The 25976-nt window shown below is 35.3% G+C and overlaps 2 protein-coding genes across 2 annotated transcripts; one reads left to right on the top strand and one right to left on the bottom strand.

The window, feature by feature from the left end:
* Positions 1-12778: 12778 nt before the first annotated feature.
* Positions 12779-16538, bottom strand: LOC111368363 (isoprene synthase, chloroplastic-like). Its single transcript, XM_022989592.1, has 6 exons — positions 16262-16538; positions 15586-15958; positions 14865-15083; positions 14620-14758; positions 13297-13545; positions 12779-13208 (listed from the first exon to the last, which is right to left on the bottom strand). Exons 1-6 carry the CDS (start codon positions 16536-16538, stop codon positions 12912-12914), a joined length of 1554 nt encoding a protein of 517 aa, XP_022845360.1. The 3' UTR covers positions 12779-12911.
* Positions 16539-19614: 3076 nt separating this feature from the next.
* LOC111368361 lies at positions 19615-20546 on the top strand. Its single transcript, XM_022989591.1, has 2 exons — positions 19615-20121; positions 20271-20546. Exons 1-2 carry the CDS (start codon positions 19615-19617, stop codon positions 20544-20546), a joined length of 783 nt encoding a protein of 260 aa, XP_022845359.1.
* Positions 20547-25976: the final 5430 nt, after the last annotated feature.

The following is a 25976-nucleotide window of genomic DNA, read 5'->3' as shown; positions in this document are numbered from 1 at the left end:
GATAAGCAATTGTGGGGAGCTTTTAGATTGGTTGTTTTGTAAAAAAAAAAAAAAAGAAAGAAAAAAAAAGAAGAAAAAAAAGGTAACATGAAAATTGAGCCAACGAAGATCTTGGAGCGAGCTTCCTTAACAATTGGTATTTAAGGCTAGGTTATCAACAAGTCTCTGTCCAATGATCCACGAGAGATGTTCGTGGGAAATCGACAAGCATACAAAACTGTTGACAAGTAATAGTTTTGAGTGAGTTACTAGTATTGTCCCTTAGGGAATAAATTTCAATTCACGTTTACTAGTTATGTATGAAATTCGAATTATGTAAACAAAATAGAATTTGATTTTGTCATTATTCTAAATTAATCTAAGAACGTGGTAAAACAATATCATCCAACATAGCAAGTTCAATATAATATTTTGCAAGTACTTCTTCATTCAATAGGGGAGAACCAACTCCTTTAAGAATGATGTTATTGTCCAAATGTGCAGATACATATTCGCCCTCAGGCATGTAGCATTCATTAGATTTGTCAATTGTTTTGTTTTTAACATATTAAATACTATTTAAACTGTAGAACATTGGACATAAAGTGATTAGTACATGTATACAAGTATGGCTTGGTATAATACATCCCATTACAAAGCTCACAAATTATGTTTTCAACAAACATATCCTCATCATCTATGTCGAGATTACTTCTTGTCAAAAATTGATGCGAACCCACGAAGTAATAGTAGCTACAAAACCCACTAGAGATTGAATTATAACCCAAGAAAACCAATAAATTAAAGTTTTGAGTTTGATTTAAAAATATTGAACCAAGTAAATAACACAATCATCGATGGTATATTGATCCCTTGATTACAAGACTGACGAATCTCACCCCGATTGTCAAATGCCACAAGAATATAATTCTTGATAAATTCGAATTTGTTCAATAAAACTAAGGAATTGAAAGTAAAATATGCTCACAAAATTAATCTCTTAATTGATATGAATGAATGTTGTTTATAATATAAAATAATGAGTTCTATTTATAGAAAATCCATAAATCCCTAGTTTAAACGAAAATAAAGTTTAAAAGACTACAAAATTACCATAAAAATAGAGTTTTAACTAAAATAAAAAATCTCGCGAAATTGGAAATTTCTCGTGCTGGATTTATATTATGTAGCTTTATAGTATATTTATATACAATCGCATAGAAGTGCAAATTTCTCCCAATCAGTTTTCAGCAATTCACCATGCGGTCGTATGGCTGAAGAAACTATGCGGTCGCATATCGACTGTCCAAGTCCCATCCGTTACTTGAATCATGTTGAGCTAGCTTGTTTCCTCTCTAGAGTCCAACATAAAACGTGTTCCTTTGCTTGCCAAAATCAACGTTTCATCAATTGTAGCTTGAATGAGCAATCACATCACTTCTTTGTCCCTCTTTGCTTGCGATCAAGCCATCGGCCCTTCTTTGACAATCAATGGATCCTTTCCTGGACTTATCTTCATTACATTCATTCTATGGATTACATTGTCCCCCCTCTTCAAAAGATTCGACCTCAAATCTGTACCTGCATCAAAGATAGAAAGATCATAAATGTTAAAAGTAGTCGAAATATTATACTTACAGGAAAATCTAGCTTATAGGCATTGTCATTAATCCTTTCAAGGACTTGAAATGGACCATCTTCCCGTGGCCGCAACTTTGATTTCATTTGTTCTTGATAGCGTTCCTTTCTTGGATGTATCCAAACTCAATCACCGGGTTCAAATGTAACACTCTTTCGGCCTTTGTTTGCTTGCAATACATAGTGCTTGTTTTTCTTTTTATTTTACATTCTTGCTTTCTCATGAAGTGATTTCACCAATTCGGCCTTCTTTTTTTCATCTAAACTACCTTGTTCATTAACAGATAAAGGAATTAAATTTGAAGGTGCCATTGGATTAGAACCATTCACAATTTCATAAGGTGAAAATAAAGTAGTAGAATGTGTGGCCCTATTGTATTCAAATTCAATAAATGTAAGCATTTTTCCCAACTTTTCAAATTTGTATTAACGATAGTGTGTAGCAATTGTATCATGGTTATATTCACTACCTCAGTTTGTCTATCGGTTTGTGTGTAACAAGTTGTAGAAACCAATAATTTTGTGCCTAACTATTCCACAAAACCCTCAAAAAGTGGCTAAGGAATTCGACATCCCTATTCGATATAATCCTTCTAGGAATCAAATGTAATATCACTACTTCCTTAATCAATAAATCCACAATATTAGTGGCATCGTCGGTTTGATGACATGAATAAAATGTGACATTTTACTAAATATATCTACCACCACAAATATTGAATCTCATCCTTTTTTAGTCCTAGGTAAACCAATACAAAATCCATGGATATGTCAATCTAAAGTTCACTAGGAACAGGTAATGGTGTATACAACTCTTGAGGTAAAACTTTAGACTTAACCTTTTTACAAGGGATGCATCAACTACGACCCCGTTCAACATCAATTTTCATATTAGGCCAATAAAAATGTTCACCTAACATCCCAAAGGTCTTTTAAACCCCAAAATGTCCCATTAAACATCCACTATGTGCTTCTTTTACCAGTAACTCTCTCATTGAATATTTAGGAACACATGGTTTATTTTTTTCGAAATAAATACACATCATGCTTAAAGAACCTTTCTACAACCCCTTTATTACATTATTCATTTATATTGGAAAAATTTGGATCATTAGCATACATATCCTTAACATATTCAAATCCATGCAATTCAGCACTTAAAGAAGTTAAAAGCACATACATTCTCAACAATGCATTCGCTACTACATTTTCTTTACCTTATTTATACCAGATGACACATGGGAATGTATCAATATATTTCATCCATCTTGCACACCTTTTGTTTAGCTTACCTTAACCTCTCAGATGCTTCAAAGACTCATGATCGGTGTGAATCACACACTCCTTCGACCATAGGTAGTGTTGCCGTGTCTCCAAAATTCAAACAAGTGCATAACTACTTGTCATAAATAGGATAATTGAGAGCTGCTTTACTCAGCTATTAGTTGAAGTAAGCTATCGACCTTTTATCCTACATTAAAATAGCTCTAATACATCCCTGATACATCACATTCAATTTCAAAAGTTTTGTCAAAGTTATGAAATGCTAAAATCGGTGTTTTACACAATCCATCTTTAATAGTGTTAAATGCATGTTCTTGTTCAATGTCCGGTTAAATCCTACACTTTTCTTTACAATTTCAGTGAGTGGTGTGGCAATCGTGCTAAAATCTTTAACAAATCGCCTATAGAAACTAGCCAACCATACTTTTAGTATTGGCCATTTCTTTATAGCATTTATTTTCTCTTCACCAGCTTCTATTCCCTTTGCACTAACCACATACCCAAGAAAAAATATCATTTTCCATGCAAAATGTACACTTTTTTAAGTTAGCATAAAGTTATTTTTGTCTTAAGACTATAAGCACACATCTTAAATTTCCTATATGCTCATCTAAGTCGTTACTATATACCACAACTTCATTAAAGTATACTACTACGAATTTACCTATGAATGCACGCAAACATGGTTCATTAATTGCATAAATGTGCCAGATTCATTAGTAAGTCCAAATGACATAACTAACTACTCATAAAATCGAAATTTAGTTTCAAAAGCAATTTTCCATTCACTTATCCTAATTTGATGATAACCACTTTTAAAATCAATTTTTTTAACTATGCATGTGCCGTATAATTTGTCTAAGATATCATCTAATCTAGGATGACAATACCTTACCATTATATTATTCATAACTCGACAATCTACACACATTCTCTAGGTTCCATCATTCTTTGGCACTAGTAGTACTCGCACAATGCATGAACTCATACTTTCCCTCACATACCCGTTACTTATCAATTCTTCCATTTGCTCTTGAAGTTCATTAGTGTCCTTGGGATTACTTCGATAAGCTGGCATGTTTGAAATGATAGCTCTAGGTACGAAGTCAATTAGATATTCAATGCCTCGAATGGGTGGTAACCCACTCGGCACATTCTCCGAGAACACGTTTTTGAATTCCTGCAATAAAGAAGTAGCCAAACTAGAGAGGGTGTATTAGATTCCTCAAAGTTGAAGAGTGACTCCTTATAGACCAACAATATCATTTGTCGCCTCTCAACTACTGTCCTCTTCAACTCACTTCCTTATGCAAATTCACTTTTGATTTTTCTTCCTCTTGGAAGACTCTTTTTCTTTTCGCTCTTGTGACTCTACTCGCTTTTTTTCTCACTATTAGCCACATTGCTATTTTCTCTCTTGCTTTCTAATTCTCTCAATATTTTTCTTCCTCATGTTTCAATTTAATTTGACTTTCATATACTTGTGCCATTTTTAATGGCGCAATAGTAACAGATTTTTCATCCTTGTTGAAGCTATACCTATTTTTTGTAACCATCACCTTCCTATCATATTGTCATGGCCTTTCCAATAAGATGCGCCCAACATGCAAAGGAACTACATCGCACATTACTTCATTATGGTAGTTGCCAATTGAAAAACTCACTAATAGTCTCCTATTTACCTTCACCTCTTCGCATTCGTTCAACCATTACAGTTGGTAAAGTTTAAGATGTTTTAGCATCGTTAATCTCGATTTCTTAACGAGTGTATTGCTAGCCACGTTAGTATAACTACCGCCATCAATAATCATGCTACATACCTTGTTGTTGATGTGGTATTTAGTATGGAATATGTCCTCCCTTTGTTGCTCCAAGTCATTAGCCTTGATTTGAGCACTAAGTGCTCGCCTCGTAACCAATAACCTTCTTACTGCACACTCTACCTTCTCGCCATCACTAGCTTTTTCTAATTTTGGCATGTCATCGTAATCACACTCATTTTCACTCAGCACTTCTCCATTGTCTTGCAAAATCATTACCCTTTTGTTTGGACATTGAGAAGCGATGTGTCCTGACCCAAACACTTAAAGCATTTGATGTCTCGACTCCTAGATGGTTGAGACTCTATTTTGGACGTGACCTTGCTAGCACTTTCCTCATTTCCCTTTGGAGGCTCAGTTCTGCCCTTCAATATAGCTCAATCTCCTTTATTATTATCCTACTTCGGTTTCTAAGAAGAATTAGAACCCGAAAATCCCGATGGATACTTAGATGTCTCCTTCCTCTTCAATTGCCTATCCACCTTCATAACTACATATAATATGTCCTCTAACTCCACTTAATGTTTCAATTTCACTACATTAACTATTCTTCTATTCAAACCATTCAGAAATTGAGCCATAGTGGCCTCCCAATCCTTCTCAACATTTACTCTAATTATCATTAACTCCATCCCCATCTCCTTATGATAATCCTCCACATTCCTAGACCCTTAATAGGGGCTTTGTAACTTGTGATGAAGCTCCCTATAGTAATGACTGGGCATGAACCTCTTTCTTATGATAGTCTTCAATCTTCCCATATGTTAATTGGCTTCTCACGATTCCTCATCGTAGATTTCACCACTTGATCCCACCAACTAATAGCATAATCGGTGCACTCAAATACCACAACTTTAACTTCTTTTCCACTGAGTGGTTGTGGCAATCAAATATCAATTCGACTTTCTTTTCCACTTCAAGTAGGCTTTCGGATCACTCATTCTTTTGAATGAAGGAATTGTTATTTTGATATTGCTCATACTGCTGTCAACTCCATCTCCAATAGGTTCTCTACCCTCCTTTCATTCCTAACTCCTCTATCCCTTATTCTTCCTAATTCTGCATCCACCAACGTCTATGCGATTCTCTACCCTAGGTTCCCGTCTACCCTGTCTCCTTATATCTCGAACTCTCTACGTAAATTGGCAAGCAATGGGCCTTGTCTTTCGATCTACATCTCTTGCCTATCCAACTAGTCCATCACATCTTCAAACAACCTCTCAAACCATCGTATCATCTCATCTGATATGTTGACTTGATTGTTGTTTTTGGTTGATGTTGAATAGTCTCGGTCTGACATCCTAAATCTAAAGTAATATATGCCTCATGTGTTTACACTCATGTATCACTCAAATTGGCTTTTTCCCTCCAATAGTCTCACCACTCTTGCCATTTTTCACTCAATGCTTTCGTCCAAGTACTTCAAAGAACTAATTCGAACTCAACCAAGCTTTATTCTCGAAGAATTCAAACTAAAATATGAACGAGAATTTCCAATTTAGAAGATTCAAGAATTAAAGAAAAGACAACCAAAAAATTTTGGACAATTTTGAGTGGAAACAATATTAATTAAAAAAAGTGGGTTTAGAATTTTGTGTTCAAAAGACTGATATACGTATTCTTTCTTTTTTTGACTCAAAGAAGATGACATTGTATACATTTGGTAATTTTCGAAATAAATAATAATAATAAATTTTTTTGGAAATTCAAACCCTTTTTTCGATTTTTTTTTGTTTGAAAATTAAACTATGATACCAGCGAAAGATACAGAAACTAATTTGGATGCTAAATGAGCAAAAAAATAACTTTTGAATTTTGTTCGAAACTTTATGGATTAAAGACTCCAAATGACGAAGAACGCGAAGAACACGAAGAATGAAAGGAAAAGGAAACAAAAGACTCAACAAAATGAAAAAGGATATAACCTTGACTTATGGAGCCCAAGCTCTAATACCAAATGAGAACCCACGCAACAAAAGTAGTTACGAAATCCTCACGAGATTGAATTACTACCTAAGAAAACCAATAAATTAAAGTTTTGAGTTTGATTAAAAAATATTGAACCAAGTAACCAACACAATCGTCGACAATATGTTGGCCTCTTGATACAAGGCTCACGAATCTCACCCGGATTGTTGAACACTACAAGAATATAATTCTTGATAAGTTCGAAATTTGTTCGATGAAGAATAAAGAATTGAAAGCAAAATATGTTCACAAAATTAATCTCTCAATTGATATAAATGAATGTTGTTTACAATATAGAATAATGAGTCCTTTATATAGGAAACCCATAAATCCTTAGTTTAAATGGAAATAAACTCTAAAAGATTACAAAGCTACGATAAAATAGAGTTTTAACTAAAATAAAAGATCTCGCGAAATTAAATATTTCTCGTGCCGGATTTATACTATAACAAGTCTTAAATGTTATTCCTAACATCTATTGCACACGTGTTAATTTTGCCACATTCTAAACTTATTGAGAGTTAAATGTTATTCCTAGCATCTATTGCACATGTATTAATTTTGCCACATTCTAAACTTATTATGAGTCTCCCAATCCTACACAAAGCAAACAGATTATTTAATTAGTGGCCAAACAATTAAACAATGCAATGTGTATGCAAAATTAATCAAGAAACGTAATAAATACTAAACTAATGGTCCTGAATTAGAAATAAACAACAAATAGAGGTCATCTTCATCCAATACAAAAGCGAATCTAACCTAGGATTTTGATATATAAATTACAAGAAGAATAATAGAAAAACTATCACTTGAATCATGAAATAATTTAAAAGATGTTGAACTTCAAGTCCAAGATTAAATTCTTCAAAATCTTAACGTCGTTGAGCTTCAATTGCTTGCTAGGGCTTGATCTCTTTCATCAAAATATAGCAGTTGACCCTTATTCTTGATGAATTTGATGATACTATTGTGTATAAAGAGGCAATAGATGCTTTTTCTTTTTTCCATGTTTAGTCATTGTTTTGTATTTACAAGAGCCAGAAATAGGTTAAAATCATATTCAATTTGGGTTTAAAAAGAGTTTGAATTGGGAAAGAAAATTGATGATTTATCTGTGAAAATAGCCCACAAGCGCGCATAGGCATAACTCCCTCGCACCCATAGAGATGGCAAAATAACCCCCCGCCCTGTCCCGAGTGAGGCCCAAAAACCTGCCTCGACGCGTTGGTGGGGCGGGGTCCTCGAACCTGCCCATATATATTAAACGGGGCAAGACAATGCCTCGTCCCGTTTGAAGCACCTCTGCCTCGAACCCGCTCCACTGTCATCTCTATGTGCATACCATTGAGCCAAATGACTCTCAGGTTGGTGAAAATAATGTACCGCGCGTGCACCGATTTATATCGTGATATCCTTGAGCAACTTTCTATATTTTGATCATGATTTTCTTTTTCAATATACAATTGAGGAAATTCAAAGTGCCCTGAAAAGATAACTCAAAAGGCTACAACTCTTTTAAAATTACAATTTCTCCAATTTGAATGCTTGCTATCCGAAAAATGGGTTTTAAGTTGAGGCTAAAAATCCAGAGCATAACTTTTTTGGCTAAAAATTGATTTTTGCTTCTGCTATATTTCACTCATTTGACTTCAAATTGCATTCAATTGATCATATGTTATCTTCAATAATCATTTTATAGTCTGAATTAACTATTACATATTTACACTTTAGTTCTCGAACTTTGGATTTCTTTCGTTTTGCCCTTTTTATTTATTTCTTCCAATTCTACTAGTTTGTCTTGAATTTTACCTAATAAACAAAAGGGAAGATTATAGCCACGGTACCAAACCTTTCATTTAGTTGTAAACTTTGCTCAAACATTTCATTTGTAGCACCGTGGTACCAAACCTTTCAAAACTTCGCACTTGGAGTCCAAATTAATGGAAATCCCTGGTTTGATAGTTAGTTGACCAGAGAATTGAACTTGACCATAGTTTTGACTAGGTTTAAAAGGACAAAATGGTATTTTCACAATTTTAACATAAAACACAATATAATATATTAATTATTAAATAAAAAACAAAAATCAAAACAAATACCACTACTACCATTCCCATCTTCCCCAAACCCCTTTACCTCAAAATCGCCTCCAACTAGTGATGGCAACAGGGCATCCCCACCCCGCCCCAACCGGCCTTAGACGAGGCGGGGACGAGGTAACTTTTTGTCACGTTTAATTTTTTTTTTATTTTCAAAGTTTCGAGTTATGTTATTATTAGAGAATAAACTACAAATTCAAAATGAGTTTTTAACAGATAAATTGTCTAGAAACAAAATTACTTTTAATCTTTTTTCTTCACGGGACCGGGCATCCTGCCTAGACCCGCCAACCCATTCAGGGTGGATTTTTTGCCCCATTCGGGATGGGGTGGGTTTTTTTGCCATCCCTACCTCCTACCCAACGTTGACGCCACCACCAAACCAGTCACCATTGATCGTGCCAATGGAGACCTCATATTCTCGCTCAACCTCTATCGTGCCCATCCTATGTCTAGAATTTTTCAATTCATCTCTCAACCACATAATAATCCCATCACAGATCTATAATTTTTCAATACAAACAGTAACACCTGGCCACATTGACCAACCAAATGTAGCAGGTGTATGAATTAGTTGATTTATGTTGTTATCTTTTTGGGAATTCTTTTGTTGATTTCTTGGTGAATTAGCTGTGGGTTCTTGCTATGGTAGTTAAGTAGGTGGTGGTATTATTGGGTTCAACTGGACGTGATGGTTCAGCAGGTGATGTTAGTGGGTTCTTATTGTGACAATGGTGGTTGTCGAGTTAGTGGTGAGTAGAATGGCATGATGAGATGCTAACGTTGAGATGGAGAACTAGGATATGGGAGAGTGTGTGGTTCCGACGGTGGAGAGGCAATAAGTTGCAGGCTGCGGAGATGGAAAATACAATGTATGGTTCCAGCCCAGGATGTTTTGGGTTTGGTTTTGGTATAGAAACCTGAGTGAGGCAGCGGAAGCGGTTAAGTTGATGTTGTGGGTAGTGAAATTCCGATAGTGCTACCTTAAAAGCGATTGTGGTGTTGAAGGCGTGGAGGAGACGATAGTGACGGTGGAGGCGTTGCTATGTGGGTGGAGGTGATTTTGGGGTAAGGGGTGGGGGAGTGGTGTGGGTGGGTGTTTTTGGTTTTTATTTTTTGTTTTTTGATTTATTAGTTAACAAAATTTTTTTTGGGCAAAAAATGTAAATTTACCTTGTTACCCTTTCAAAATTTGGTTAAAATAAGTCAAACTCTAATTCTAAGTCAACTAACGGTCAAACCAATGGTTTCCATCTATTTGGACTCCAAGTGCAGATTTTTGAGAGGTTTGTACAAATAAAATGTTTGGGCAAATTCTGCAACTAAATGAAAGGTTTAGTACCATGTTTGCAATTTTCTCTAAACAAAATTAACATCGAATTAAGTCATAAGTCAACAAAAAATTATTACATTAATCTCATTTAACGGCCCAGTTAAGTGTATAACCTATCAATACGGGTTTAGAGTTATTGCATATCGGTTGTTGAATAGGCTAGTGGTCAGTTTATAAATGTGATGGAAATCCTCACCTTCTAAGCTAGCTTTTGGATTGAGAATGCCCAAGACCATCGAACAATAAATTTTTGTATGTTTCTAATATATATATTTTTTTTATCTCATTATTATTTTCTAATAAGGATCATGTGAACAAATTAAAAGGAACTTGTCTGAATTTCGACCAGTGTATCAGAGCGTCAAGTAGTTCAAAGTGTTGAAATATAGAAAAGGTATATATATCATGTGACTTAGAGAAATTTGATGTGGAAATCAATAATGAGTTTTGCAAGTCAAGGATTTGTCAATGCAGTTGGACTGCACATATCTTTGAATGAAAGAACAGCTCAACCAAGTATGGATAACGTGGTCACGTTAGGAAAAAATTTGGATGATTGGTAGCCATTTTTATGTAAAAATACATTTTTGAATAGTAAATTGATGGGAAATGTGTGGTTGAAAAATAAGGAAATGTTTTTGATTTACGTCTAATATTATTTTAATAAAGAATGTGTGGTTGAAAAGAAGAGAGAGAGAAAAATGCATTTTGAAAAAAATAGGTACCAAACGGCTCCTTAAAAGATGGATCAGATTCGACTAATTGCTCGGACTTAGGAAATTCTAGAAAGGAGTTGCACCGTAATTTTTCAGCAAGCTCGTTCATCATGAGCCGATGAAATTCCTAAAACTTGTTAATTTGAAGTGATTATATTCATGGTGGAGTATGTTATTCACTTCTTGGAGAATTGTTTAAGCCTACCAACTTCTTTCAAGTATCGTAATAAGGAGTTGAGACCTTTAGTGTCTCTATTTGGACGAGACTTCAAATTTTCTTTTAACCAAGTGATTGGGATTTACGATCCTCGATAAGGAGAGTCTCGGAGAGCAAAGCGCATTTTTTATCTGACATGCTATGGAGTCCAAGGTGTGAGTACTCATTTTGTGACAAGTGGGCATGCAGTGAGCTCTTATGTGATTGAAAGTGAAGTCAAAATGTATTTTGTGGTCGGCATACTGAATATATGCAACATGTGTTCTTGCTTTGCCCATATGCTTCAGGTTTGGACTTCGTTTCAACCATGCACGAGGGACCCATTGACAGGTCAGGCACAGTTTATGATATATTCTAAAAGGCCGTTGAGCAAAAATTCAGCCAGCAACTTAAAGCAGTTTGGAAAATGGTGATAATTTTCAACCGGAAACCTCGTGGCCCTTGCTATCGGGGCCGGATCAGATTAAACATTGATGGGGCTATATCCACGATGCAGTGGGCATTTTCTAAACTGAAGAGGATTTATTAAGGGCTGCCTCGTGGCTTCCTTGCACAATCAGGGGTCGTATATTGCGGATTTGTATGCTATTGTGTTTGATGTTTAGTATGCTTGAGACAAGGGATGGTTAAACCTATGGTTGGAGAGTGACTCGATCTATGTGGTTAAGCTTCTTAATTCAAAGTAAACCTCGGCGCAATGGGTCATTTGTTCAAAATGGTTGAGGTTCTTGCATGGTGTGGATCGCATAAACTTCCGAGTCTCACACATATATCAGGAAGGCAACATGGTGGCCAATGATGCGTAGAAGTTGTGATAGAATATAACTTTTCACTCAAATAAACAAACTTTCAAAAATCTCACAACATATATTTCATACAATAGAGTTATTTTCTCTCAACAATTCTCTTATATAAACCTTACAATTTCTCTTCTACCCGATTGCTTACAATACATAACAATACATAAGAGTTCAAATATGATTAAGTAAGTTTTCTTAACTTCCTTTAGTAGAAGAAGTCAATTGAGGCAAGTAACCTTATCCCATATCCTTTGATAGAAGGAGAGTTCAAGATGCTCCAGTAACTTCCACCTCCTTTAGAAGAAGAGTTCAAAATATTTACGTAACTTCTTTAAAAAATCTCGGCCAATGACGAGCTTTTCCTTCACCGTCTAAAATTCTTCTACCCAATAAAAACTTTTGCTTAATCCAGTTACATTTTAACTAAGTTATCATCTTGATATCTTTGAGCTTTCTTTTATTGCTAGAGTTCAGTTGGTCAAGTTTACATTACTTTTAACAGCCGATGCTCTAGCTACACACAGTCAATGTTTCCCTCCCATTCTGTTCTAGTTTTGCCACCCTAGAGCAAGACAGGTTAATGTAATTACAGATTCAACTATTTTTTTTTTTACACTCGTTTGTTCGGGCGCTTCATAATTATGTTACATTGTTTGGACCTTCTTGTAATATTTATAATATCAATTTCAAGTCGGGGAGGGCAGTAGTAAATGATGAGAATGCTACGAATGTGCCAACCTGATTTAAATATCCTTACGTGCCTACTAATCATCGCCTTAGGACCCATTTTATTAAAAATAAAGTCATGAGAATAAATTTCAGATATGACCAATGACAATAATACATAAGGAGATAATTAGAAACACTTACGTGACCATTATTACAGTAATTGTACATAGGCCTAAAATTAAAATACTCCGTTTACCCAACGCTCGAATACTGATTTTGAAGCATCACACTTTATTAATTCTTCTTGAAAAAGATAATAATCTTTTCTCAACAATTTTACTTGGAATTAACTATCTTTTATCTCATTTTATATGTAGTTCTATGGTTATATCAATTGAATGGGTTCAATAATAACTGACAAAACTCGATTTATCGATTCGACATTGGGATCACTGTGAGCATCTCCGTACTGGTATTGACATTGAGCTATTCGAGCAAGGTTTATAGCTATTTCAATGAAGGGCTTTTCGAAGAGGGAATGCGATACCAATTCTTTATTCATCATCTTCCAATTCTCATCAATCAAACTCTTTATGTATTCACAAGCAACTTCCTCAGAGACACCATTTTCATGCATGTAACATGAAATTGCATTTGCAGTTTCACCTCTCTCAGTCTCGGCCTGGTACAGTAAAATTATATATATATAAGTACTAATTTCTGATAAATAGTTGTTGTCTTCTACGAAAGTGATCTTAATGGTAACATACCTTGTAGGAACTTAAATCACTGGACAGACGAAAAATTGTGGATGGGTAGCGTAAGAGAGCAGGGTAACTGTTGAAGCATTCTATAGATTCATTTGTAATATTTTTAGCCATCAGAAAGTAGGCATGAACAAGTAGAAGTGGTCCAGATGATGAAATCCATCCAGTACTAAGATACTCATCAAACGTAGGTATATGTTTATTGTAATTCCATTGTGCTTCCTTTAAGAACGCTTTGCATAAATCTGCCCACTGAAAAAAACATGATCTTAGAGATTCATTCAGCTATCAAAATCGAGACTTGCTTCATGTACAGAGGCCAATCTTACAGATCTTTTCTAGAATACACACATACATGGGGCCACTTATTTTCTTCTTTTTTTCAAATACATGTCGGGCCCTTGCACAGTGAGGAGCCCTGTAAAACTTTTGCAACTAAAATTCTGTACACGGGGCATAATTGATCAAAATCTAACTAAAAATTACAATTTTTATGGCTTGTTTAGTAATGTACAACATTGGACGACATTAAGAAAAATAAAAAAATTGTTAAGAATAAATCGATCTCCAGGTTTACAAATATACAGACATCCCCTCATGTTTTAAACTTCATAAAGCTCTCTTACAAACAAAAAGTTTCATTTTACTCTTTCCTCTTATGCTAAATATAAAAATTATACTTGTTTCGATTATTTGCCTTTTTATAATTTAATTTGGAAAAAAAATTATTTTAGAAAGAAAGTTAATTTTTTATCTTTGATTTTATTTTAATCATATTTTTGTGAAAACTGAATTATCATTTAAAAATGAATAAATTAAAATTTATCTTAAGTTTTTTTGACAAAAAGGAATTAAAAAGAAATCTTGGCTTTACGCATTTTATTCCAAAGCTTTTGCTATTTCAGAAAATTATGAGAATATTACTATTCTAAAGTTAATATAGTAGAAATTTTAGTATATGAAAAATTGTGAAAAGCTACTAAATCAAATGATATATAAAATTATTATTAAAAATGTAACTATGTTGATTTATTAATTATTTCTCGTGCAAATTTACAGAATATATAACTTTCTTAAGAAGAAAATCACAATTTATTATTTTTAAATTATTATAACCATATTAATAATTTTATCTCTTTTAAACAAAATAGTATAAAAATATTTGATTTCTGCTAATAAGGGGAATCTATTTGATTTCAAGTATGTGCTATGTTATCTTTACCATTTTGGCAATCTTTTAGTTTATTAGAGTTGATAAAAAAAACAAAGCATTATTAAGTGATCTATCTGTAATGAAAAATGAACTTTAGTGACTGATGCACTTACCACTTTTTTGAGCTGAGGAAGGATGATCTGACCTTGTTCCTTAAGAACATCATATGCCATGCTATTAACAGTATTATAAAGAGCAAAAAAGCATATCTTCATGTAGTCAGGAAGATGCTGCAAAGCATTGATATCCCATCTGCAATAAAAGGACCAAAATTCAGATTAATAAAAAATTGTATTCGCGTTTTTAAATTTGAAGTACAAAAATATAATAATATTTATTGTCTTCTAAAATTACAAACCTCTCAACAGCATCTGTAAATTGTTCGAGTTCTTCAAGGGATCCATAAACATCGTAAACATCATCTATTATAGTGATTAGTTTAACCACTTTGGTTAAACCTTTTCGGCATTCACTGAATTGTGGTTCAAATACCATTCCAACTGACCAAAAGAAGCTTTCCATCAGCCTGTCTCTTGCGAAGTACAACTTATTTGCTAAGCCCACATCCTTCCACCAACTATGAATTTTTCAAGAAAATCATAATTGATAATATTAGAGAACGAGAGAAAACATATTAATTATCTTCCCTTATAGATTTGTACCTATTTGTTTGTTTAGATTCGATTGAGAATGTAGATTTGTAAATGATCTACAAAGCACCGGTTGTCTAGTTATTTAGAAATCAACATTTATTTGAAATTATCCATTCTGACATTTTTATGCCCAAATCCGAACCGGTTACCCAAATCTATTAGCTTAATTCCCAAATTATCCACTACTTTTAGAATCTAGAAGAAAAAAAATTATAAACAAGGGAGTAAACTGAGCAGGAGATTGCCATTGAGTTTTGGTGTAGGACTGGAATTTTTATCTTGTTTTATATATAATAATAATACATGCTGGTTACTCGGACAAAGGAATTAACCCATAAATTTTTGTGATGCATCTCTTATTCTTAGTGGTGTTTTCTTTCAGATACTGCAGAATCAAAAGTAAAATGTATTCAGTAATAAAAATACCATGAGACTTGTTGGAGATCTCTTTGGAGCATGGACTGGACCATGTTAAAATCCAATATTGCTAGTGTATGTAGAAGTCTATTTGCTCCGTCTTTTTTCGCGTATGATTCAATATTCCACCTGGTTTCCAGCCTCTGCATTCTGCGCTGGAATGGAATTTCCAAGGCATGGCTCACTCGTGTACACATTTTCATGTCAATTTTTCCCAGCATTTCTTTGAGGTTTATAGTTGTGAATTCTCTGGCCTCATCTAATATATTCTCCCCATTATATGCAACATATGAAGCTTCATACAACCTTAACATTCCTGGGACGTCCTGGACCAGGTTTCCTCTAAAGTTGCCATTATGGTCCTTGAAATTCTGGAAAATATCTGAGTAGAAGACAAAACCAGCAATTTAGGACAGTAAATAGGAAAGATTCTTTAAGGAATATTTAAAATCAAATGGACATAAGATTCTCTAATCTATGCACATTGGCTGTTTCATAAATCCTTCGTTGTAGCAGAGAAATATATTAAAAAATAAACACTTGCTTTTGTATTGAGTTTTCCTATACTATATACATTTAGCTCTAGTTAAATACTTTCATGTTTTGTACATATACTTTTAACGCCATATATAAACTTGCGCTCATTGATTCAAAAAGGAAAAACCATGTGTAACTAACTACGTACCTGCAGAAACCTCGCACCCATGTTGTTTGAGGAGGGTGAAGTAGAGAGCACAAGTATGCATACTATGATCCATTTTCTTCATCACTTTTTCTGAACATATAATTCTATCAAGGGCACATTTTGTACTCTTTCTGAAACGATATCCCATGCCTAGACGTTGAATTTCATCAATTAATTCAAGCATGTCCAATGGATCCATACCTTCGTCATTAAGCATGTGCTTCACTGCCTCCTCCAACTTCTTTATGCAATTCTGATTTGGAACTTCCTTCTGCATGCAAGACAAAAGATATATAAGAATTTATCGAAAATTTTGAGTAGTCCAAAGGGTACAATTATTTTTCATTTGTAAAGAAGAAAATCACATTACAAAAAATAATAACTAGAAGTTGATTTTAAATTTTGTTCATTACTTATATAGTTTCTATTTTTTATTATTTATTTTTGGAAATCAGCGTTTATCTTCCACTTTCTAATATATGTCGCGTTCTTCCATCTTATTTCATTTTCAATTAACAGATACTAGGTTCATGTCAAACTCTCACAAATTATGTAGTTTTCCTTGAAAGCAAATATATGAAATCAATTGAAATTTAAACAAGTCAAGTACTTGTTTCTTAAGAGCTCGATCACAAATAAGTATAATATATGAAAAAGTGCACTACGCGATGCGCTGATTTATTCATGATATTTTATGCGTTGGATTGGAAAATGAGTCTTCCGTCAAATACAAAAAAATAAAAATAAACTATTGTTCTAATTAAACACGTTTACAATTCAAACATTAAAACTTTAAGAAACTAATCGGTTCTTAACACAATACAAAAATATTTATTTTCTGAACATAGAAGATTCCTAGGAAGATAACTATTAGAACATATTAAAAAGTTTTTATTGGTATTATTTTGTTATTAGGTTTGGAGTCTCCGTTGATGAGAATTCGAAACTTCAATTTTATGCCACCAAGATTAATAAAATTGCATTAAGGAAAAAAGAAACCAAAGAATACACAAATTTGTAAAAGTTCGCTTCAATGTAAAACTATGTTCTTTTCCGTTATTGTAGTAATTCACTGATAGAAAAAGTTTACCAGAAAAAGCACACACTATTTTTTATAACATCTCACTTTTTTACGATGATTACATAAACATGACGACGAAAACATATTTATAAGAAAATTTAGGCAGGGCTGAGTCAAACTTCAAGTGTGAAATTCATAAATTACCCTTAATGGAAAGCTAATTCGTACAACGACGTTAATTAGGCTCCACGCCAATTTGTCATGAGATAAAAAGCTCCAGTTCTAAGAAAGATAAATGTTTAATTTGTGGGAAAAGGGGATGCAGCAGTAATAACTCCTCAATCATGAAGAGAGAAGTTTAACTAATCAATTTTTCAATCGAAATAATCTTCGTTAACATGTCGTCAAATTTTGATTCTGATGTGGTGCAAAAGGAAATGGACTTCATGGCAAAGTGGGACCGGCACAAGAAAAAATAATTTGGAGGAAATTTGGAGTTGTCCGTTTTTGACGAATTTGTAGTCTTATTCGGTTGGAAATAAGCAAATTCCTTCGTTTAGGCCCTCATTTAGGCCTTTTTTTTTTTTTTTTCCTTTTTTGATAATTCTTATTTTGAGTATATCTCAATCAAATAAATTTGGATTTACAGTCTGTTTGTTGGAGAGTAATCTTGAAGATTAGGAGTATCAATTTTTGTCATTATCTTTATTTTTTCCATTTTTGGAAAAAAAATCTTTTATTATTATTATTATTTAATTTTCAAATTTTCTATGTTTTTGTATAAATACATTGCAAGCCTCTTGAGGCGGCAGATTGATTTGAATGAAATAAAACTTTTCGTGAGTTTTCTTCTTTGTGAGATTTGTTCATCTTCCCTAGAACTTTCGCTACGTCACTTGGTATCAGAGCCAGGTTCGCTCCTTCACCATGCCACCAAAGAGACATCCAGTAACCCATGAAGCCCCAGTAGAGGAGGTGAATAGACTTTATGAAATCGCACAGCTCCATCAACAAGTAGAGTTGTTGACCCAGCAAATCGCTGCACTCGTACCACAAAAACATGTGCCTGTGGCCCAACCACTTGAGGATTCCGAGGATGAAAATTCGTTTGCGCCTCTTGATCATCCAATAGATCTGCCAGTTCGATGGAGAGGAGGTGGCCCAAAGGAGAACAGGCACTGGGAATCAGGATTCAAGGTTGATATTCCTGAGTTCCATGGTGGATTAAGTCCAAAAGAATTCTTGGATTGGGTGACTGCAGTGGAAGAGGTTCTGGAATTTAAGGAGGTTCCTGCTGGAAAACATGTGCCTCTTGTTGCAACGAGATTTCGTAGACGAGCAGCGGCGTGGTGGCAGCAGACAAAAGTGACAAGATCCCAATTAGGGAAGGTTAAGATTGCATCTTGGGATAAACTAAAGAAGCACATGAAGAAGCAGTTTCTGCCCTATAACTGTGTTCGGACCATGTATCAGAGATTACATAATTTGGGTCAAGGCATGAAGGCGGTTGATGACTATACGATAGAATTTTACATGTTGATTACTAGGAATGAAGTGATGGAAATGGAGGAACAGTTGGTGTCGCGATATGTAGGTGGTCTTCGTCCCCAAATACAGGACACACTGAACATGTTTGATCATGTGACAGTTTCTGAGGCACATTAAAGGGCGATACAGATAGAGAAATAGCAGTCTAGATAGAATATAAGGACTTTCATCACAGGGGGTTCTTCCAACAACCCACAGCAGCAAGCAACACGTCCTAGTAATCCTAGCCAGGCTGGTTCTTCTAAGGCAAATCCTGTGCAGCCGTTAGCGTGTCCTGGGGGCCGTATTCGTTGCTTCGCTTGCGGAGGTATGGGTCATAGGCAATCTGAGTGTCCAAAAAATTCGCATAGAGGGCTCTTTGTTGATGATGGGTATGGAGATTATGAGGGAGCGCCCGTATTTGATAATGGAGATGACGAGGAAGCAGCAAAAGAGGAGGAGTTAGTTGTTGATGAAGTGGGGCAAGCATTGGTGGAAAGGCGGAGTTTTTAACTCCCCTAGAAAACAAGAGCGACTGGTTGCGTAATAACATCTTCCAGTCCACGTGTACTGTTGGGAGACGAATCTGCAAATTTGTTATTGACTCTGGGAGTTGCGAGAATGTGGTTGCTGAGAAGGTCGTTAAGAAGCTGGGTCTGCAGACTAAGAAACATCCCAAACCGTATAAGTTGGCTTGGTTGAAGAGGGGTAGTGATGTTGAGGTATCCCAGCGTGCTCTAGTCGGCTTTTCCATTGGGCCTACCTACAAAGATCAAGTTTTGTGAGATGTGGTAGAGATAGATGCATGCCATTTGTTATTAGGGAGGCTTGGCAGTTTGATCGACACTCGCTGCATGACGGGTACACCAACACATACAGTTTTTTGTTTGGGGGAAAGAAAATTGTGTTACTACCCGACAAGAGCCCAGTAAAAGTAGTTGTGGACAATACCAACTTGTCAACCAGAGCAAAATTTGAGACGGAGATGGCAGAAATTGGTGTAGTGTATGTGTTAGTAGGCAGGTTAGTTGATACTAAACAGGAGGTTTCCCAAAGAATTCGTCCACTATTAGAAGAGTTTCAGGAGATTTTCCCAGACGAGCTTCCAGAGGGACTGCCACCACTACGGGATATTCAGCATCAGATTGATTTAGTACCTAATGCTACTTTACCTAATTGGGCGCATTACAGGATGAGTCCTACTGAATATGAGGAGTTGCGCAGACAAGTGGAGGAGCTTTTCGCGAAGGGGCACATCAAGAAAGTCTTAGTCCTTGTGCTGTTGCTACTCTCCTTATGCCAAAAAAGGATGGTACGTGGCGTATGTGCGGGGATAGTAGGGCGATTAATAAGATTACAGTCTGTTACCATTTTTCTATTCCTCGCTTGGATGATTTGCTAGAACAGCTTACTGGTGCTTGTGTGTTCAGTAAGCTCGATTTGAAGAGTGGGTACCATTAGATTCATATCAGACCTGGGGATGAGTGGAAGACGGCCTTTAAGACAAGAGAAGGGTTGTATGATTGGTTAGTCATGCCATTCGGTCTTTCCAATGCACCTAGTATTTTTATGCAGGTTATGAATCAAGATCTTCATCCATTTATCGAAAAATTCATTGTAGTTTACTTTGATGATATTCTAATTTGTAGTGCTAACAATGATGATCACGTCCAGCACCTTCGAGAAGTTCTTTCAGTCCTTCGTAGGGATGAGTTTTACGCTGCAGTGAAGAAGTGAATTTTTCTAACTGACCGTGTTGTATTCCTAGGTTATGTGGTGTCAAAGGAGGGGTTGGCAGTTGATACATCCAAAGTAGAGGCAATCAGTCATTGGTCACAGCCTAAGACCATTATAGAAGTGCGAAGTTTTCATGGCCTTGCTTCCTTTTACTGCAGGTTCATATCACATTTCAATAGTATCATGGCGTCGATTACAGATTGTATGAAAAATGGTAAGTTTCAGTGGACTCCCGAGGCAGAGGCATCCCTTCAGTTGATTAAGCAGTTGGTGTTGCCTGATTTTACTCAGCCATTTGAGCTACATTGTAATGCTTCAAAGGTAGGAATTGGTGGTGTGCTGAGCCAGAACAATCGTCCTATTGCATATTTCAGTGAGAAACTCTCTGGCCCTAAGTCTCGATATAGTACTTATGATGTGGAGTTTTATGCGATAGTTCAAGCGGTTTGACATCGCCATCATTATTTGTTCCAGAAGGAGTTCATTATGTATACCGACCATGATGCCCTTAAACACCTTGGTACTCAAGATAAGGCGTCTGCCCGACATGCTTCTTGGGTTGCCTATTTGCAGCAGTTTACTTTTATAATAAGCACAAAGCAGGTGCCCTTAACAAGGTGGTAGATGCATTGAGTAGGCAACAAACTCTTTTGACAGAATTGCGCGTGGAGGTCCAGGTTTTGATTCTATTTGCGATTTATATGCTACTGATCCATACTTTTCACAGATTATTTAAAAGTTGCAGGAGGGTGTGCAGTCGGACTTTGTGTGGTTCAACGGGTTTCTTTTTCGGGAAAATCAATTATGTGTTCTTGATGGCAGTTTGCGGCTTAAGATAATTCAAGAGTTGCATAATGAGGGCAACGTGGGTCGTGATCAAACATTACAGCTTGTTATGGCTTCTTATTTTTGGCCTTCATTGCGCAAAGATGTTGGTAAGTTCGTAGAGCGTTGTCAAACATGTCATCTTGCTAAAGGGAAAGCAACGAATGCTGGTTTGTATATACCCTAGCCTATTCCGACCCAACCTTGGACAGACATCAGTATGGATTTCATCTTGGGACTTCCCAGGACTCAGTGTGGCTGTGATTCTATTTTTGCAGTGGTTGATCGTTTTCCCAAGATGGTCCATTTCATTCCCTGCAAGAAGACTACGGATGCTGTTAATGTGGCACTACTATATTTTCGTGAGGTCTATCGTCTACATGGTCTTCCTGTTTCTATTGTGTTTGATCGGGATACTCGCTTCCTTAGTCACTTTTGGCACAGCTTATGGCATTTGGTCAATACACGGTTGGATTTCAGCAGTGCATATCATCCCCAGACAGATGGTCAAACGGAGGTTGTGAACCGTTCCTTGGGTGATTTGTTGCGTTGTTTGGTTGGTGATCATATCAAGTCTTGGGATCAAAAATTATGTCAAGCCGAATTTGCTCACAATCATGCAGTTAACCGAAGTACAGGCTTTAGTCCTTTTCAGATGGTGTATGGTCTTGTTCCTCTAGTCCTCTTGATTTGGTTCCAGCTTCTACTGCTATTAAAATGCATGGTAAAGTGGAGGATTTCATTCAACAGTTGCAGCAAGTTCATTCATAAACTTTTGATCATTTGCATGCGGCTGTTACTAAGTATAAACATGATGCGGATCTTAAACGTCGTCATGTTGAGTTTGAGGTTGGTGACTTTGTTTGGGCGGTGTTGACAAAGGACCGTATTCCTTCTTATGAATATACCAAGCTTGCTGCAAGAAAAATTGGTCCATTGGAGATGATTGAAAAGATTAATCTGAATGCATATCGTTTAAAGCTGCCCAATCATATTCGTACATCCGACGTTTTTAATGTCAAGCATCTGGTGCCATTTCATGGTGATAATTCTGGTGATGATGTTATTCCTCCACCAGATTCGAGGCAAATTTTTCTCATCCAGGAGGGAATGATGTGGTGCAAAAGGAAATGGACTTCTTGATAAAGTGGGAACGGCGCAAGAAAACATAATTTGGAGGAAATTTGGAGTTGTTCGTTTTTGAAGAATTTGTAGTCTAATTCGGTTGGAAACGGGCTGAAAAGTTAAACTCAAAGTCTTTGCTTTGATGTCGGACCAATTTCGGGCAAATTCCTTCGTTTAGGCCCACGTTTAGGCCTTTTTTCCTTTTTTGGTAATTCTTATTTTGAGTATATCTCAATCAAATAAATTCGAATTTACATTCCGTTTGTTGGAGAATAATCCTGAAGATTAGGACTATCAATTTCTGTCATTATCTTGATTTTTTTCCATTTTTGGAAAAATAATCCTTTTTTTATTATTATCTAATTTTCGAATTTTCAAGGTTTTTGCTATAAATACATTGTAAGCCTCTTGAGGCCTTAGATTGATTTGAATGAAATAAAACTTTTTGTGAGTTTTCTTCTCTGTGAGATTTGTTCATCTTCCCTATAACTTCCGCTACGTCAGATTCTCATAAATCTTCAAAAGTGACAAGATTCCATCATCCAAAGTTGACTTGATGAAGTGATAACAAAACTCGTAAATGTTTCATTTTTACACAATAAATATATTCTTTACGACTAACTCAATTTAACACTCTTTCCATGCTTGTGACCTAGTTTTTCCACGAAATACTACAATTATATAATCTCTTTGCTAGCTTAAGTCACTGCAACATACTATACCTCAGTAGTGAAAAGAGCAACTATCTTCTACATCTTAGACACCTAACTAACTGTTGTACTATCCGAAGTGTATATATATGCAGTAGTATTCTTCCTTTCATCAATATCCCCATCCCCTGCTAGGGCAGCAGATAGATAGCCCTTTAATTCCTTGCTTGATTTTTTGGAACACAGGGTTGAATTAGCGGTCTCTCTCAAGTACTTGAGTATCGACTTTACTAACCACCAATGTAGTTTACCTGAATTGCTCATCTATATCTACTCACAAGTCTTACTGTATATATTATTTCCGGTCTCGCACACACCATGACATACATAAGACTGCCAATAACAGAGACGTAAGGCATCTTGACCATGTAAGCTTGCTCCTGCTATGTGAAAAGTGACTACTTATTGGATAGCCTGAAGTGACTAGTCAAAAAAGTGCTTACTGGTTTTGCGTAATCCATCTTGAACTTGCTTAGCATCTTCTTAACGTAGTCTTCATTTGATAGTTTCAAGACGTTATTGTCCATAATAATTCTCATTCCAAGTATTTGTTTGCAACACTCAAATCCTTCATTACAAGCTATTTGGGTAACTCTTGTTTAACTTGTCAAGATAATATAAGAGTCACCAAATTTCTTTACATAACAAAAACGACCCGCCTAGTACCTTATGAAGTCATTACTAATCATAAGACTGTCAATTTTCTAATACCAATGTCTTGGAACTTGTTTAAGACCATAAAAAACTATTTTGAAGTCCGCACACAAATTTTCTTTTCCTTGTACTTTGAAACCTTGTGGCTATAAATTTCTTCTGCTAAATCTTAATAAAGAATATCCATATATTTAATTGCTCTAAGTACAAGTCTTCATTTTCCAGTAATAGTCCACATATCACTCTGAATGTGATTAACTTTACCTCATGAGAGAAAATTTTAGTGTAGTCGATGTCTTCTTCTCGTTGAAATCCCTTAAGACCAACAATACTATATATCATTTGTTGCCATCATATTCTTCTTTTAATCGATAAACTCATTTATTTTATAAAGCATTCTTTTCTTTTTGTAATCCTATCAATTGTCATGTCTATTTGGACAATATTAAGTCCATATCATGTGGAACTTCATCAAACTGCACGTCTTCATTATAACTTTATGGTTAACCTCTATTAATTAATAACATGTAATGTAATACGGAGAGCATCTCTGTGGAGGTCTAATTGTTTTGCTGGTTCTCCTGGGTTGAGTCACAAGGGTGTTTTATTTACTTATCGGGTTAAATTTCCTCAATCTTCACGATCAACTCAATCGCTGAAAGATCTTTCAATGAGATCACCTCATGCTTGTTAACTTGAGGACTTGTGCTTTTAGAGTATGTTCTCGACCTATTCTTGTACAAGACAATTTCAGTGAAGTTCATATCCAAGCTTCTAATAACATTTCGAGTTTAATCATTTTAGAAATGATAATCAAACTCGGTATTTTTGTAACCAATAGAAAAATACTATGTAGATTTCGCATCAAACTTGTTTCTCATGATAGAATCAATGTGAATGTACGAAATACAATCAAGCACTTTTCAGTTTGAAAAGTTTACATCATTACCACTTCAAAGTTCCTGTATTTTGCAGTAGGATGGTGTTAAACAGAAGCTTTGAGCATGATGGATAACATTGAAGGGTAACAACAAAAACACATTGCCTTATTTTCATAGGTTCAAGCCAAATAAAGATCAAAGAAATCAAACTCCATTTATTTCATGTCGAATCCATCAGTAGACAACATGCCTCATGCTAGAAAGCTTATAATTTAACACATACGAATTTATTCATTATGATTATCTGAGAGCAAATCAATTAAAAGCGAAAGTTTAAGAAAGTTATATTTATTTATTCATATCCAATTTCGTTGGATAGGTCGATCAAATACTTTATCAATAACTCATTATACTACAAAATAAAATACTCCTACAAACTATTGAGTAAGGTAAGAAAATAAGATATATTTTACAAGCACGAGTTAAAAATAGTTGTCTGGACATATAAAATTCCTAAGTAGAAAGTTAATTAAAAGGAACTGCCATTATGACAGGGCCAAATGATAGGTCTTGTCAATAACCTCGGCCCTTGATCAGAATCTCATTGCCACCTCGACCCTTGATCTGAATCTCAGATCAAGGGCCGAGGTGACAGGGTCTATCATTTGGCCTTGTCACTATAGCATGCCTCTTAATTAAATCAGACGTTGAAAAAATGAGATTCAGATCACCACCTCAACACGAACTATCGTTGGGCCCTGTCACTGTAGCATGCCTCTTAATTAAATTAGACGTTCAAAACATGTTATTGTTATTATATTTGGGAGTCTGCAATGTTGACGTCACTGAACACAAGCTTTGACCGTGATGTATCACGTGCAAAATCACGTGCAAGGGCATCAATAAAAGAATTGTCATATGTCCGTACATATATTTAACAAAATGGGCTTGATCCATCTGCTAAAGTCCAACAATAAAAAGATGGGGAATTTCGAATCCCACGCCTTCTTGATAGAGGTCTAAAAATTCCATTGAAACTTTTTTGTTGTTTCGGTCGGAACAAAAATAAAATGAATTTACAATCAAAGATATTCAATTCAATTTCCGACAAATGTTTTCTTTAAAATCCAACCAATCATTAAAAGACATAAATTCATCAACTCTATCAAGCTGAAACTCAAATCCATGAACTTAGTTTGCTCGAATAGCACGTTAAATTACCCAAAAAATAAAAA

The sequence above is a fragment of the Olea europaea genome, chromosome 19, assembly GCF_002742605.1.
Source record: "Olea europaea var. sylvestris chromosome 19, O_europaea_v1, whole genome shotgun sequence".
Lineage (NCBI taxonomy): Eukaryota > Viridiplantae > Streptophyta > Magnoliopsida > Lamiales > Oleaceae > Olea > Olea europaea.
Note: the sequence above shows the minus strand (reverse complement) of the source record. Positions and strands in the feature narration are given on the sequence as shown.